This window comes from Gekko japonicus, unplaced genomic scaffold, assembly GCF_001447785.1.
Source record: "Gekko japonicus isolate JY-2015 unplaced genomic scaffold, Gekko_japonicus_V1.1 scaffold501, whole genome shotgun sequence".
NCBI lineage: Eukaryota > Metazoa > Chordata > Lepidosauria > Squamata > Gekkonidae > Gekko > Gekko japonicus.
The window spans coordinates 1,680,841-1,698,058 of record NW_015175985.1 but is presented as its reverse complement, the minus strand read 5'-3'; the positions used below and the strand labels follow the sequence as shown (position 1 = coordinate 1,698,058).

The 17,218-nt window shown below is 39.9% G+C and overlaps 1 protein-coding gene across 1 annotated transcript; it reads right to left on the bottom strand.

Annotated features, from left to right (window-relative positions):
- Positions 1 to 225: 225 nt before the first annotated feature.
- LOC107123116 (myosin-2-like) lies at positions 226 to 17,030 on the bottom strand (the record flags this gene model as incomplete). The annotated part of the gene is made up of 8 exons (XM_015426291.1): positions 17,009 to 17,030; positions 16,742 to 16,789; positions 2,687 to 2,912; positions 2,445 to 2,588; positions 2,198 to 2,354; positions 621 to 648; positions 412 to 529; positions 226 to 318 (listed from the first exon to the last, which is right to left on the bottom strand). Coding segments are annotated over exons 3-8 (744 nt in total), but the record flags the coding sequence as incomplete, so codon positions are not given.
- Between the last annotated feature and the right edge of the window lie 188 nt (positions 17,031 to 17,218).

Here is a 17,218-nt window from a genome sequence, read left to right as displayed (position 1 = left end):
CAGTATCAAGTTTTTTTCCTCATTCTTGTTCTTTTTTCTGTTTATTTAAGATTTTAAAACTTTTTTTAAAAAATCACCCGTATTTAAATGCCAGGAAATATGGCATAAATCTAAGCATATGACTGTAAACATATTTTGCAGTGGTTGGCTTTTAGCTTCCCAAAGCAGGCAAGGCAAGATATAAATCTTTTAACAAATAAATTAAAAAATATATTTCTGACTTACAAAGCGGGAGGAGTTGTCATTCCTTACAGTTTTGGCATTCCCAAAGGCTTCTAGCAAGGGGTTAGCACTGATGATTTGATCTTCAAGGGTCCCCTGCAAAAGTATTATTTCCAAGTTATCTATTTTAACTCTATATAACAGTGAACAAAAAGGGAAGTGTCACCTTCTCCCAGATCTATAACTCACCTTTAGCTTGCCTGTTTGTTGTGGTTCCTCCTTCTTCTTATCAGTAGCTACTGCAATTGTTGCAAAGTACTGAATGACACGTTTTGTGTTTACAGTCTTTCCAGCACCAGATTCTCCGCTATCAAGACAAGAAGATGAAAAACAGCACACTATAAACCAGTGAAATGCACACCAAGCTTTGTTATCAGCTAGAGCAGAAGTATACTTACGTGATAAGGATTGACTGATTCTCACGATCTAGAAAAAATTAACATATTTGGTTTTTAATATATATATTTGGATTGCTTGCTAATCTTAAATCATAATGACTTAAACTGTTACTCTTTTTTCTTTTTAAAACCTCAGGTGGTAAGATATTGAAGTTAGAGCATTTCAATGCAAAAAGAGGGAAGAAAAAATGACAATGGTTTATTTATAATGATGTTTGCCATTAAATTGAATCTTGGGTTTTGCTACGATTTCTGTGCACTTTATAGCTCTTCCTTCAAAGAAGGATCTTGCCATGTAGAGTATTTTATTTATTTATCTAATTTATACCCCACCCTCCTTACTGTAGCAGGCTCATGGCGGCTTACAATTATAAACAATCATAAAACCTTCTAAAACAATCCAATATCATAAAGTGCTAGTAAACATTAGATCTAACACTAATAGTGTTGCTTAACGATGGCAGCAACAATCCTGCTGGTGTATTCAAAGGTCTGTCCTAATGCTCATTGGTCTATTAATTTATGTGGTAGGCACAGACTGTTGATGGTAAATCCAAGGGCCAAGGCTCTATACCTTTCAGTTGTTGGAGGTGGCTCCTTGATTGAAGGCCTGGTGGAAGAGCTCTGTCTTACAGGCACGGCAGAACTGTATAAGTTCCCGCATGACCCTGATATCTCCTTGGAGCTCATTCCACCAGTATGGAGCCACCACTGAAAAGGCCCTGGCCCTGGTTATGGCCAGCCTGGCATCTTTGGGACCCAGGATGGCCACTCGATTTTGGGACCCTGAATGCAGTGCTCTCTGGGGAACATGTGGGGAAGGGTAGTCCCTCAGGTATGTAGGTCCCTCACTTAATTGTAAATTGATGCTAATATTGCAATATGGCGGTGGTGGAAGATGCCATCAAGTCACAACTGACTTATGGTGACCCTGTAGGGTTTTCAAGGCAAGAGAAGTTCAGAGGTGGTTTGAAATTGCCTGGTTCTATGTCCTGACCCTGGTATTCCTTGGAGGTCTCCCATCCAAATACCAGCCAGTGACAACCCTGCTTAGTTTCTGAGATCTGATTAGACTGGGCTAACCTGAGCTATCCAGGTCAGGGCAGTATTGTAACACAGAAGAATAATGTTCTGAAATGTTGCCGTGTTGGAGTTAGAATTTAGATGTTACATTATGTTTCTTTTGTTTTGCTTGGCATACCACAACCACTGTTATTGGCCATCCTTCCTGGTTTTGATGTTATATTTGCTTGTGTGTTTATATGTTTTTCTTGAAATACACACACAAACACACACATATATGTGTGTTTATATGCTTTTCTTGAAATACACACACAAACACACACATATATATAGCATTAATATTTTTGATGTTCTCTACCTTGGGCACCAAATTTGCATAGAAAGCTAGTAGAGAAACATTTTAAATAAAATCAATCAATACATAATTTTTTCTTTATATGATGAGCACAGATATAATCCTTTGCTGCAACTGCTCATGCATTATACTTTCTGGAAAGGATATGGACTCATTCTAGAAAACTGTCCATCATTTTGCTTTAGGTTGACTTACTCACCAGTTAACATGAACTGATAGGCATTATCAGAGATAGAGAAGATGTGGGGAGGAGCCTCTTGACGCTTTTTGCCCCTGTAGGCATTTACCACCTCTGGGTTGTACACTGGCAGCCACTTGTAGGGATTGACAGTGACACAAAAGAGACCTGAGTAAGTCTGTGGAGGAAAAGTAGATAGTAAATTGGCTTCCCTGTGGAATAATGTTCTATACGGTGAATATTCTGGGAAGCTTCAAACTGTACTCACATAGATCATCCAGGCTGCATAACGCTCTTTGAGGTTATATAGGACAGCAGGTTCATTGAGATGGGTCATCATGGCCATGTCCTCAATTTTATCAAATTTGGGAGGGTTCATAGGAAAAACTTGGTCATCCTTAACAGTCACAGACTGCAAGGAAACAAAAGTTCATTCAGCTAGAAGCATGAAGGGCAGAACAAAGAAAACCATTATGTTTTTTCTATATAGGTTGATGTGTCTCTGCTCACCTCTGAACTACCTTCTTTCTTAACTGTGACCTTCCCTCCTTCCCTGCTTTGGACAGCACCTTTCGCAAAAGAGATCTTTGGATCCACCACAAAGACCGATGTCTTGGCATCAAACGGCTTATTTTGAGCCTCAATTCTCTCCTTTTCTGACTTGCGGAGGAAAGGAGCAGCTGGCCCGAAGGCTGCCATCTCAGCGTCACCCATGGCTGTGGCTTAGGAAGGAACACTAGTGTACAAAAAAATAGCTCACATGAGGATCACAATATTATAGTCCCCCTGTACATAAATATCTTACATTCATAAGAATGACATATGGTGAAAAGTGTTGAAAAGGCATGGTGGTGTTAGGCATTTTGTTAAATTGTTTGTAATTAAGATTGTATACATTTATTTACTTATTTTAAATATGTATATGACCACCTTTCTCCTAAGCATTTGGTGACCAAAGACAGGTGTGATGGACTGCACTTTAAAATCTTAGAAGTGCTGTACAAACAGGTAAAGAACTATGAAGGGTTAATTCTTCATAGAGCCAGAGAGCCTTGAGTGACAGGCTGCTCCAAGGAATCTGATTGGTTAGCATCAGCTGAGCAAAGAAAGGCTTGAGAGCTGGATGCTGAGGAGAAATTCAGTCTGATTTCAGCCCTAGCTGAGAAGGGTGAACAACTGACAGATTCTGAATTCAGCTCTGACTGAGAGCAGTTTAACACAGACTGGGGGAAAGTTGGCAAGGAAGCGTGGGAAGTTATGTGAAGACTCCCATTGAAGACAAGAAAAGGGAGAGAAGAAATTTCCCTACCCCAGTTAAAACAGGGAGATAGATCTGTGGTGTGGAGAGATCCCTGGTTGGGTGTGGTTACTTGCTGCCAGGGCTCTTTTTGTAGCAGGAACTCCTTTGCATATTAGGCGACACACCAATCCTCCTGTAGCCAATCCTCCAAGAGCTTACAGACCTCTTCTTACAGGGGCTACTGTAAGCTCTGGGAGGATTGGCTGCATTAGGGTTGTGTCACCTAATATGCAAAGGAGTTCCTGCTACAAAAAGAGCCCAAAATCTTAAGAATCAATTAAAACTCAAGATGAGTAATGGTGTGTAAAGAGTTGGGGTTTGGGAACTGGATAGAGTGTCCCAGCATTATGAAAAACAAAAGAGTCAGGAAATATTTGAAGAAAGTGTACTGGAGTGTTTGGGAAACACTGGAACAAAAGCCTCTCATCTTAAAGATCCTAAGTCACTGGGAAAAGTTATGAAACTATCAATAGCCTGAAACATATGAACTCAAGTCCGTGCATATACTGTTTTCTTCAAAGTTCTATATTAAGTTACCTCGAAAATTTTACCCCTGATTTCACCTGACCTTTCCCCTCTGTTGAATACAATATTTTGTTAATTTGGAATTTCAAAATACCTTGAGTGTCAATTAAATTTAAGTTAAAGGGGGCTCTTAAAGGGGGCTCTCGATCCTTCCCTCAGGTTCCTAGGCTGAGTCAACATCCAAAATATCATACTGTGACATGGTGGGACACCCAGAGTACTTCAGGAAATAAGAAAACATATGCAGGGTGGCTCACTCAGAAAGGGAAAGAAAAATGGAGGGAAAATCTCATCTCTGAGGGAGGGGATTGGATGGGGGCATCATAACAGGTAATAACAATATAAAACAATTTGAGCTCTTCCAGAAGGTTGTTCCAGAGCAATGAGGCAGTCACTGAAAAGACTCAGGCCCAAACCGTTGCTGAAGGTGTGTTAAATAAGAAGGGCACTGACAGTAGACCTTGCCAGGAAGAATGAAGCTACTTAACAGAAACATGCGGGGAGAGGGAGTCCTTCCAATGCTGTGGATCACAGGTCATGAAAGGCTTTAATGGTGAGCTCTAGAACATTGAACTGGACTCAGAAGCTAATAGACAGTCAGTGGAGAAACCTCAGCAGAGAAGTGACATTGTCCCAACAGTTAGATAAGCAAAGGGCCACTGCATTTTGCACCAGCTGCATTTTTTTCAGATTATCTTCAAGAGCAGGTAATCCTTAGTGGGTTCCAGTTGGTGTGGAGTGCAGATATTTTTAGCTTATTCCTTGGATTTTACCTTTCTCCTTTTTTAACCTCTATAATCAGAAGCTTTTAAGTCCTAGTGTTTGGTATTTCTTTTATTTATATTACTTATCAGAGCAGCTGTTGTATTCTTTTAATGGCTTTGGGCAAATGGCCAAGAGAAACAGAGGAGGTGGTTCCCTTGCCCATCAGTAAACAGTCTAAGATATAACTTTCCCCCCTTAAACAATAAGACTGGTCCAGTTTTGTTGTCCTTTGCCATAAAAACTTCAAACTGCTTCTTCCTTTTGGAAGATGAGTCAGCATTTGTTGGAGAGGAGGAAGCAGCTGAAGACACCAAACTCCAGTCTGGGGTGGAGACTTTAAAGGCACAGCAAAAACAACATGAGCCATATATCTGTTGTGATAATGATGAAAGAACTGTGTCTTCTAATGAACTCTCCATGAACAGACTCATTGCAAGCACTGTAGGCAGAGTTCAGACTAGCAGTTTGAAGCGGGAGGGCGTCCTGGCAAAAAAGAGCTGGAACAAACTGTTCTGGGTTTTCCCGTTCACACTGCAGCGACTGATGCGGGAGCATACCGGGAGGAGGCACAAGGGAGCGTTCACACTGTTGGCCCAGAGACACAGCTGTAAGGCGCAGCTTTCTTTTTTGTAATCTGGAGATATGTGCTTATGCGCATAAGCACATAAGAAAAATGTGGCTTTTGGCGTTCATACTTTTTTGGCGCGAGATGGACGCGGGATAATAACGCTTTCCAGGGTTTGCTACCACTTTCACTAGGTATCTTTTAAACTCAGGAGCGAAGTGTTACAAGATGGGTTGAGTGCAGGTGGGGAATGCCTGACAGATGTGCCTATGTGAATGACCCCTTTAAACCGGTTGTGGAATGTTTCTGAAACGTGCCTATATCGGGCCAGTCCGAACTCAGCCGTAGATTGTATATTAAAGAAACTAAGGGGAATAGAAGATCAAATTTCTGACCTTGCTTCGGAAATAAAAAGATTATCGGTGCTAATGGATAAGACCCATTCAGCCCTGTTGGGAGTAACTTCTACTGAAGTTTTAGCACCTTTAAAGGGTTGTCTGCTGGCAGCACAGGTTGCAGACCCCTGGAGATCCCATATGGTGGTTGATGACAGTACAGGAAATAAAATTAATGCCCAACAATTGATCCTACAACCCAGTAGGGTCTGTATTACAGTCTGTCCTTATGGCAGAAAGACCCCATGTTGGAGAAGCAGACATTTAATTAAATCTCATCTTTGTGACCTACTTCAGTTAAACTATCATAAAATTGATTTGACTGCTATCGAACTTCTCAACGATATGTCACAAATGCAATAAATTTTGCTTACTTTTCAATCCTCCAACATCCCTTAATTAGTCCTAAGGTCAAAGAAGTTCCTGTGGACAAAGGGGATTTTCCCTGTGTGTGTGTTTATCAATACCCTAACCAATGCTCTGCTGCCTAATTTGCCTTCAATGGAGAGCCTGCAAAGTATCCCCCATTCTTGGAGAAAGGTATCAACTTCAATGCCAAGACAATAGATTTTGAGTGTTCTTAAGGTTCAAAGAGTGTGCTCTAGCCAACCCCAACCAAATCATGTGGTTGATGAAGCACCGTTAGCCCCACCCTCTATGGCACATAGATCCTTTGACATTTCAATAGAAAATTATCTCCTTCAGTGATTTGGGAGCCTCCCTGTGAAAGATCAACAAGTGATCCTTGAAAGACATGATCATGCTAAAAGGCAGTTGCAAAATTCTATGGAACTGGAAAATTTTGTCTCTATAACCAACCATAATTTTGAGGGTGATAGGAATTTTTGTTCAGCAGACTCTTTAAATGAAACTGTTGTAAACCTCCCCCCACCCCCCGAGTTGCATCTGATGGAAGCTTCAAATGATTTTTTGCTCCCTCAAACCGAGCAACTGACCTAAATCACTCAATTCTGGAAGCTTCCTTAACTGGTTTAAGGGCACCCCAACGTAATGGTTCTATTTTTATCAATGACACCAGGGTGCTAGAAGATATATCCAATATTGATTGACTAACGGCTAGTGTGGCTGTAAGGAATATCCATTTTGTGTCCTGGAACATATCTGGGTGGAAGGGTAAAGCGAATGACTTCGATTTTTTTTACTGTCTTTTGATTGTGTCTTACTTCAGGAAACATGAATGGTTGATAGTTTTGAGCTGAAGGGTTTTAAAGTTTTTAATCTCCCTGTTTACAGGAATTACTCTATGGGCCGTTATAAAGTAGGCCTGGCTATTTTGGTGAAACCCAACTTACCAATTAAGGTGGTCCTGTTGGAACCCTGTCCACCGATTGCCCAGGCTTGTTGTCTTTTCTGGCACTAACTATTCTTGTTGTCTTTTCTGGCACTATTATTTTGATTGTTTACCTAGCCCCTCTAAATGAGGAGTTGGAGCTGACTACTATATGGGAGAAGTTTTCTGATTATGTCTTGACCTTGATTAAGAATTTCCATGCTGCCCAGCGTATGATTTTTGGTGATTTTAATGCCCAGATTGGCAGTAACAACCAGAAATGGATCTCACACTTCAGTCTTGAAACGATTGAATTACTCCCATTATAACTGTGTTTGCCCCATCATTCCAAAGATACTCTCACCAACAAAGCATGCTTTAGATTAATTTAATTTTGTATAACTCATATAACGGTCTCTCTAAATTTCCGGCTACATCCGATTTTACTTTTTTTGTTACAGGGTTCGCAGTGTGATAGATTATTGTTCGGACTCATCTAATCTTTTGCCGTTTGTTGATAATATTGCTATCGAACCACATACAGAAAGTGACCATCTACCACTGTCATATCATCCTCCCAATCTATGATGGACTCTGAGGAAGTTTTGAAAAAAGTTGAATGGTCCCCATCCTTGGAAAGGGAATTTTCTTTCCTCTTTGACTCTGAAGTGATACATAGATGGAGAGATTCAATTATTAATGATGATTTTGATGAAAGAATTCTCTCAGGATTTCTGTCGTTAATTAATTATTGCAGTGCTAAAGCTAAACCTGTGACTCCATGTAGGTCTAATTTTACCAATTGGTTTGATGTTGATTGTCTAGCTTGGAAAGTACTGAGAGTATTGTTTAGAGAGACTTGTCACTCTGAAGACTCAACAAAAACAAGTACTGAGAGTATTGTTTAGATAGACTTGTCACTCTGAAGACTCAACAAAAATCAAGGCCTATATTGATTATAAGAAAGCCTATTCAGAGTTTATTGTATCAAAAAAGAAAATTTTCTTTCAGAATAAATGGAATCAATTTATCATTCGATAAAATCTAATGACAGCAAGGCTTTTTGGAGAATCATCTCGGGTAATTTAAAAACCAACTCCATTTTCGAACCAACTATTCCTGTGCAATCATGGGTTGCTTATTTTTCTAACATATTTACAGCCCCATGTGCACCGCTTTCTAATCTAGGCTACCTCACTGCTATAGATATGCCAGCCTGGCCTCCAGTAACTCTGGATGAAATTAGTTTTTTATTGAGGGGCTTAAAAGTGGGTAAAGCGCCAGGTCCTGATGGCCTCCCCACTGAAGTCTTTAAAAAAATGGCTGACTGGTGGCTTTTGCCCCTTGCAAAATTGTTCACTTTTATTGATTTGCATGGCTCCATCCCAGAGTCTTGGCTCAATTCTATAATTATACCAATCTTCAAAAAAGGGAGTTTGGAGTTACCTAAACATTTCTGCCCCATTAGTTTATTATCTATAGTGGGCAAACTGTATGACAAACATTTGGAACTCCATCTGACTGGATGCACCTGAATAAAATTATATGTTCTGAACAATTTTTTTTTCAAAGGTAAATCCATTATGGATCACTGTTGTACCCTGGCTTTTCTTACAGAGAAATATATGAATACAGGGACAAACAAGTTATATGTTGCTTTTATTGATTTGAAGAGTGCATTCAACTCAATTGACAGAGCCCAATTATGGACTAAGCTAGGGAGTTTGGGAGTGGATCCTTGCCTGTTGTTCCTTTTGAGGAAACCTCATACGAATACATTTTGCCAAGTGAAATATTCTGCTAGTGGTAGCCTGACTAGTAAAATCTCAATGGTAAAACGGGTAAAACAAGGCTGTGTGCTAGCCCCCACATCTTTTTAATTTATTTTTAACAGATCTGGCACAAGTTCTAGAACCTATAAATGGTCACCCACCTAAATTAGGTGGTCAAGCCATCCCCTTACTACCATCCTCTCTTGTACAAGAGTGGGCTTGCAAAGGTACTTGAATGCCTTCTATGACTACTGTCAATATAACTCACTTTCAATTAATTATGCTAAATCTAAAGTAGTTGTCTTTTCATGTTGTTGGCACCCACAGAAATGGACAATCGGCAATTCGACAACTGAACAAACAATTTTTTAAAAATGTTTGGGGATCACTTTTAGTCACAAACTAAGCTGGGTGCCACATTGAGATAGGACCATTAACTTGGCTAAATGTTCGGTCTCTCAAATCAAATAATTTTACTTTGCAATAGGCAACCAAGGTCCCGTTCACACTAGGCGATTTGGGCCGGGAGCGGGACAGTTCGGGGGCGGATCAAACCGGCGGGATCACACCACAACATCTGGGAAGCATCGTGCTTCCGTCCCCGAACTGGCCCTTCCCCGCGAAAATCCGCCTCAAGTTGCAACCACCTACCTTGGTGGTTCAACGGGAAGCTGCGAGGCAAGCCAGGCGTTTGATTGCCGGCACGTCCTTGCGCCGGCACAACCCCGGCCCGTAGCCGAACTGCGCATGCTCCGACATGCGTAGTTCGGCTGGCTCCCGGTCAGGGCCGTGTTTTCTCCCTGGTGTTTGATCGTGCCAGGGAGAAAAGGCGCTGTGGCCAGGGGATCCGTGGGATCCCGCCGCGGCGTCTCAACGTTGGCGCGGCTTTTAAAAGCCGCGCCTTTAGAGGCTTTTCCTCTGCCGTGTGGCAGGGGCCCAATTAGCCCTGGTGGCAATCAGAGTGTATAAAGCCAAAACACTAACCCAAATTTCTTTTGGTATCTTTATATGGATCTCAGCATTTACTAAGAAAATGGAGGACATCCAAGCCTCATTTTTTAGACAAATTCTTGGTATGCCAAAATGTGTATCTTATTTTGCTCTTTGCTCCAAGGTGGGTCAGTCCCTGGTTGAGATGAAGGCTTGGATTGTAATGTTTAAATTCTGGCTTAAAATTTATTTTAGAACAGATCCTGAAAGCCTTCTCAATGATCTGAACAGAGATCTCTATACCTCACATTGGTCAGTGGCTCTTATATCCAAAGTCAATCAATTAGGGATAGTAGTTGATTACTTTTCTACATCGAACGAGTCATATATCTTTAGTTGTATCAAACAGAGACTGGTAGACTGGTAGAAACTTAAATTATGTCCAATTAATCTTTATACTTGATCTCCAGCCTCACTGAGTCTCAATATTTTCTGCAACAAGATGCCACATTATTTATTGGACCTAATGACTCCAAACCACCGTAGGGCATTTATGCTGGCCAGATTAAATGCATTCCCCTCTAAAGTCTTACAGGGGAGATATCATTGAGTACCCCTGGGTGAAAGACTGCTCCTGCGGAATGAATACCCCCAACTTAATTCAGCATATATTACTCCACTGTTCTAGGTATGACAATCTCCGTAAGGAACTATTTCAAAAGCTCTGTCTACCCCCTGACTATTTGATCAATCCTTCTTTCTGTCGGCATTTACTGAGTGATACTAAGTGGGAGATAACTGTGGTTGTAGCCATTTTTTTGGTGGATATTCTTAAATCCAAACCTAAGTATGACTGTATGTGCAATTATTTTTCTTTTTTTTCCATTCTGTATATACTTGATTTTGTATGTTATGCCATTAAAGGTCAGAATTGAATTGAATCTTCAAGGGGAGTCACATGAAGAGCACATTACAGTGCTCTAGCTTCAAGATTACTGAAACATGGATCAACATGGCCAGATCAGGTGTCTGTAAGCAGAGAGCCAGCTTCCTAACTAGATTTAACTAGAAAAATTAGTGCTGCACTGAGAAGTATTTAAGCATGTTAGTTAAAACAGCAGGTTTGACTCTGTCAGTGCAATCCTAAACAGAGTTACATACTCATAGACCCTTCAAAGGACTTAGAACGAATCAGTTTAGTAATGTAGAACTAATTAGTTTAGTATATTTCCTACATCTTAAGTACTTGCTTTCAATATTTTTAATTAATTTATAAAACACTCAACATTTAAAAACAAAAACAGAGCTCCAATTTAGGCCTGTCAACCAATTAAATATGTTTTAGTTGAGCTAGTTAAAAATCATTAATTAGTACGTTTAATTTAAATCTACTTACACATTTCAAACTTAAATTAAAAGGGTTTTTTATTTGTTTGTTGTTTTTCGTAATTCAGTTGGCACCTATTAGATGCAAAGAACTCAAGGCAACGATTCAGGAGATGCTTCAGGCCCACTTGTAAGCAAGACATTAGAACTGTATCATTTGTGTATAGTAACAATGGTACATGTATGGAGCCAAGTTTAGGACTATGACCATCAACTCCTGCCAAATATGGGACCAGGTCATTAAGAAAAAAATTAAACGACGTGGGAACTAAGATACAGCCCTGTTTGACTCCTTTATTAGTGGGGACTTGGGGTGATAATTTTCCTGTTAGGGAACATTTTACTCGACAGGTTGTAGAGGTATATAACTTCTTAATAACAAAAGGCTTAATAAGCAAAAGTAACCTCTTGTCAATGTTCATTTTGCTTAATTTGTCCCAGAGTAGTTCTCTAGCTATAGAGTCAAAGGCTCCTTTAAAGTCTAAGCAGTGTATAGCTTAAGACTAGTGTATTTATTAACCAGATGGGATAAAGTAATACAATGATCCAATGTAGTTTTTCCCTGAGAAAAACCCATCTGTTCTGGCTCCAAAATTCTTTGCTGTGGCATCCAGAGAGTAAGTTTGGATAATAAGTGCTTAGCATATAATTTCCCAGTTATAGAAAGGAGAATTACAGATCTGCAGTTTGATGTGATCATGTGGTCACCCTTTTTGTAAATGGGTACCACTATTGCATTCGTCCAAGCCTCACACATTAAGCCAGTTTTGTCTACCACCATAAAGAGAGCAGCAAGGGGAGAGGCCCACCAATATGGATCCAGTTTAAAGATTTCAGGTGGCATCACATTTGGTCCAGGGGCTTTCCCCAACTTTAGTTGGATAATTAACTCTTTTATTTCATCGGGCGTTATAGGAGGCTGGTCAGGTAAGTCATCCAAAGAAAACTCAAATAGTTCCATTACACTCATCCTCCCCTCATAAAATAGAGTTGAAAAATATTGAAGCCAAGTATGAAGGGAAATAGCAGACATATTGGGGACTTCCTCACAAAATGATACTGAGACTATAGCCCAGAAATGTCTATATTTATTTAGGGTCAAAGCTTGTTAATAAAGTTATTTCTCTTTCTTTTTATAAGTTTTTGGAGCTGATTTTTAAGATTAAAATATTCTGATGGCAAAGCTATGCCCATGAAATTTCAATAGTGATGGTAAAGGATTTTCAGATCCCTACGTTCCTTACCAAACCAAGAGTTTGTATAGTTCTTCCCATTTTATTTTAATAATTTCTGCTGGTTCACCTGTAGTAATTATGGAGGATCTATACTCCTGGAATGTTTTAGTTTTAAATAATTGTTGAGTCTTTTGAATTAAAACTGTGTCCCAGAAAATACTTGGCAGAAAGTCTAACTTAATATCTAAAGACGGTATGACATAAAGCGATCCTGAAGACAATTAAAACTTAGTCAAAATTAAAGGAAGATAATCACTAATAATATAATTGCTCACAGAAAAATCTACAATATAAATCCTAAATGAAGGAGAGATCAAGCTGTAATCAATCACGCTGGAGCCTCTTGGTGATGTAAAAGTGAATTCACCTGAGTTAGCAAAATTAGTTAAAACATTAAGCCAAATTCTCTTAAAATGAGTACAGAATTTGGCAAAATTCAAATGTTTTTCCTTGTATAGTCTCCTGAGGGAAAAGGAAGGTGGGAACGGAACATCATGATCAACTTCTAAAGCCTTAAAGAATACTGAGTCATCACTACCCGTTCTAGCATTGAAGTCTCCCACTAGAATTATTTCTGCAAAGTGGAATTTTGGCTCCCGTTCCTCCATAAGGTTTGTTAGGTAATTCCAGTGCTGGAGAAGGGTTGGATTGTTTAGACAAGGATAAATATATAGATTTATTATCATTAAAGTGAATTTGTCAAGGTCAAGCTTAATAGGTTGCACCATGGGACTACATGTCTGTAAAGTAATTAATTCTGAATTAAAATATAGGGAGACAAGAATTGGATAAGCCAACTTGCAAGCTGCTCCTGAGATTAGCTTTAAAAGATGTGAGGGAATAAGATTTAAATCCTTCCACATATAATTGTTTCAATTAAAAGAGTTTTAAACAATTTTTGGTAGAATTTTCAGAAAAGGGAAAATTTATTGTTAGTGTAAAATAACACAGCAATCACTATCATTCATTGCTAGAAGAAAATGTCATCTTTAATAGGTTTTCATAAACCATGGGAATTTGGAAATACATGTGGGAGGGCTTTTCCCATCTCCCACTATTTTCTGTTTCCCTTCCCTGAAAGCCCCCATTTCCTTTCCACTTTTCCTGCTTTCTTTTCTTCACATGCACCAGTTAACCAACCCTTTTGCCCCCTGTCTTCAGCTTTCCCTCCTTCCCTTTCCTCCTTCATCTCTCCCTGGGAAAACTCTGGTCCACTTGTACAGTGCTGGAGGCTGGGCTAGGCCAATTTACACAGAGGAGAACATGCAAAGACTGTTGTTGTTTTTAAATTTCCCCCTGTACCTCTCTCTCCAGACTATTTCTTCTCGGTAGTCTCCATATCCTCACCTTTCCCTGCTTCCTTTCCTCCTTCCCACCAACCAACCTTTTATCTTTATCAGCTATATTATTTATTTACTTCATTTATAGCCTACTTTTCAATGCAATGTGGACCTAAAGCAACTTACAACATTCTCCTTTCCTCCATTTTATCCTCACAACAACCCTGTGAGGTAGGTTAGGCTCAGAATGTGTGACTGGCCCAAGATCACCCTGTGAGCTTCCACAGCAAACATTCTATTCTGGGTCTCCCAGACCCTAGTCTGATACTCTAACCACTACACAATGCTGGCTTTTTGGGGAGTGGATGCTGCTGAACAGTAGCAAGCAGCCAGTCCTGGGTAAGTAATGCAAGTCACATGATAACAAGTTGCCTGGTGGTTCTGTCAGGCATTGCCCTGATGAGATCTCCCTCAAAAGCCTGAACAGCCCAGGAAAGGACCCTGCCCCCTCCCTCTGCCTTTTACTGACATAAACCAAAGCTAGACAACTCCCACAATAGCCACTGACAGGGTATTCATTTGTTAAAGCTACAGGCATTGCTTCTATTATTTGGGGGTTAACTCCCCATTTTTATTTTTATTTTAAGATTTCAGATTTTTTTTCAAACCTAGGGCTTTCCCCGGATATACAGAGAGATGTGTTTTCTGCTCACAGCTCCAATCTCCGGATTTAAGTATCCAAAAATTTGGCCACATTGAGAATTAGATGTAGTGATGATTCCAGTATTCCACATTGTTACAAGAACTGTATCAAAATTATAGAAATAAACAGGTTCAAATACCTGGACATAATAGTGTATTAATACTGATTCCCACTGCATACTGACATGCCATTTAATTGTGGTTCTTCCATTAGAAGGAAAGCTATCATAGTTTGATTCTGAAATACAAACTATGTTCTAACTTTAACTACAAATTGGCAGGGGAAAGCCATCATTAAGGGATTTTTCCCATGAAATGTGATGCAGTGAAAATAATAAAAAATAATAATGGACATGTCTATGCAGCATGGAATCCCCAGAACCATTGCTTTTTGTCACCTCCACTGTCCAAATTCATGGCCAAATGTAATTAAATATGTGTTAATTTCAATAATTTGGTTGACTCTTCTATTCCTGTCACAAAAATTTGCTGACATGCACACATAGCCACTTAGGTTATAATAAATACAACTCAGGTGCTAATGTATCATACATTACAGAGTACACAGTTTTGGCCCGCCCTGTGTCCTGGCAGTCATACATATGTTCCAGGTTCTCCTCAATTCCCAATCATACAGTGTATGATTTAGATTGCAATTGCAGCATGAATGGGCTATAGTCTCCCTGCACTATTTTCCTGACCAGAAACAGTCTAGGTGGTATTACTGGCCCTGTTGGGTTTTCCCAACATGTGGGGCAACATGTACATGTGGGTTTTCCCAGTGGGGCAAATAGTGCATCCCTGGGACTGTCTCAGTCAGAAAGATGTTGGGGACCCTGAAGCCATCACCAAAAGACCATATTCCTTGTGACTACCCATCTTGCTTCCAAAGAAAAGGGGTCATGAAGAAGGACCTGTGAAGCAGAACTGTATGGGATAAGTGGTCCTTTAAGGACCCTGGTCTTTAGCCACATAAGGCACCTTGAATTGGGAATGGAAATAAACAAGCAAAGGGGTACCCCAGTATGATTTTCCTTCACATATCTAGCTGACAAAGTGTTCTGTGACTTCTGAAAGCTCATAGTTAAATAAAAGTTGTTAGTCTTTAAGGTGCTGACCAAATGTTAAGGTGTTACCAAATTAGCAGCCAATACAGGTATCATTCTGTTTTATTTACCAAATTAGCAGCCAATACAGGTATCAAAACATGCACTGCATGCAGAGGAACTGAGGAGCATCAACAACCCATGTGTGACTGTCATACAGAGCTCAGGATGGGGACCCTGGACCCAACCATTGCATTCTTTAATGTGTGAATTAGAGTTGGCAGAGTAGCTAGTATCTACAACAGACTGGAAGCATAGTTAATTTGCCACCAACAGAGAAATATAGTCACTCAGGAACAAAACAAATTTGCCGCCAACAGAGAAATATAGTCACTCAGGAACTGGTGAGGGGAAGGTGATTCTAAGATATATTTTCCTCCAGCTTTCTATTGATCTATCACAAGTCTTTCAAACTGACAGCCTCCTAAATTGAGCATATTTCCTGGGCTTACTGTATCTCCAGTTCTGTTTCTAGCCTTTTTCTTACATCTTTAATCATTAAAGTTTCTCCTTTCTTTTCTTTCCTGTTTGCTCCGGAGGGGGAGGGGAGGATATTGGCAGCATATGAGAGAGTTTCCCTGAGTTTAGATTCTGCCTCTGAAAGCTGCCCATGACAGAAATTGCACACGGTCACATTCAACCCAAGCAGCTGCCTTTTTCTCAGTTTGTATCATGCTTCATATAGCATAAAACAGCTCTAGTAGAGACCCTTTAGACAAAGTATGAGAAACATCAGTTCAGTGGATTTGGGCTTGTCAATATGGCTAATAGTAACTAATGGAAAGGGTAGCATACCTTCAGTGATGGAGGTACAGAGGCCAAAGTGTTGGACTATGAGATCTGGGTTCAAACTCCCACTTGCCCTAAAACTGACTGAGTGTTCTTGGGCAAATCTTTTTCTCTCAGCATTGTTATGAGGGTAAAATGGAGGGAAAGGGACCATGTATACTTCCTGAAGGAAGGGCAGGATAAAAATACTCAAAAAATAATATAATAAACCATAACTAGAATTATTTTTTAAAAATGGCAAGGACTGCTTTCTAACTGTTTATCTGGAGGCAGTAAGGTTTCCTCTGGAAGTTTCGGATAATGTCCTAGAAAGCAGTTAAAAGCTAGAACTCCTAGCACATCCTTGAAGGGGAGGAGCACTTGTTAATAAGACTTTACACAGCAGTCACAATGAATGCCATGCATGGACACCATATCCATTTCATGCAGAATATCAACAGAAAAGAGTGTCCCTCCATTTCACACCAAAGAGTTGTATTTCTCTGTACACCCCTCCACCAAGAATGAGAAAATCACAGTCTTACCTCCTGATGTTTAGAATGGGTAGTGTAGAGGCTCAACACTGGCCAATACTGCAAAATAAAAAATAAAATAAAAAGTGAATCACTCTTCACTGATTGATTTTTTAAAAGCCTTCCCCTGATAAACTATTGAGTGGAAATGCATGGGCCCATTGGAAATCCTTGCTCACACAGGCAGTCCTTTTGCATTAATGACTGATGCAGAAGAAATAAAATGTCATATGCTGAATTTGGTGGGTGCTGTCCCCTCCATATCCCCGCAGCACTTACTTATTAAATATCTTAAGAAGGACAAGGCAGATTTGTTCTAGACACCCTTTTATACTGTAGGCTGAGCCCAAGTACCATCCCCTGTCCTCCTCCCCAGCCATTCTTCACTCAAGGCATTTTGGCTAACCTTTCTCCATAAAGCATTGTTTGGCAAACTTGACTAAAGACATAATTGTCATTTGACATGACCAGATATAATTAGAAATATTT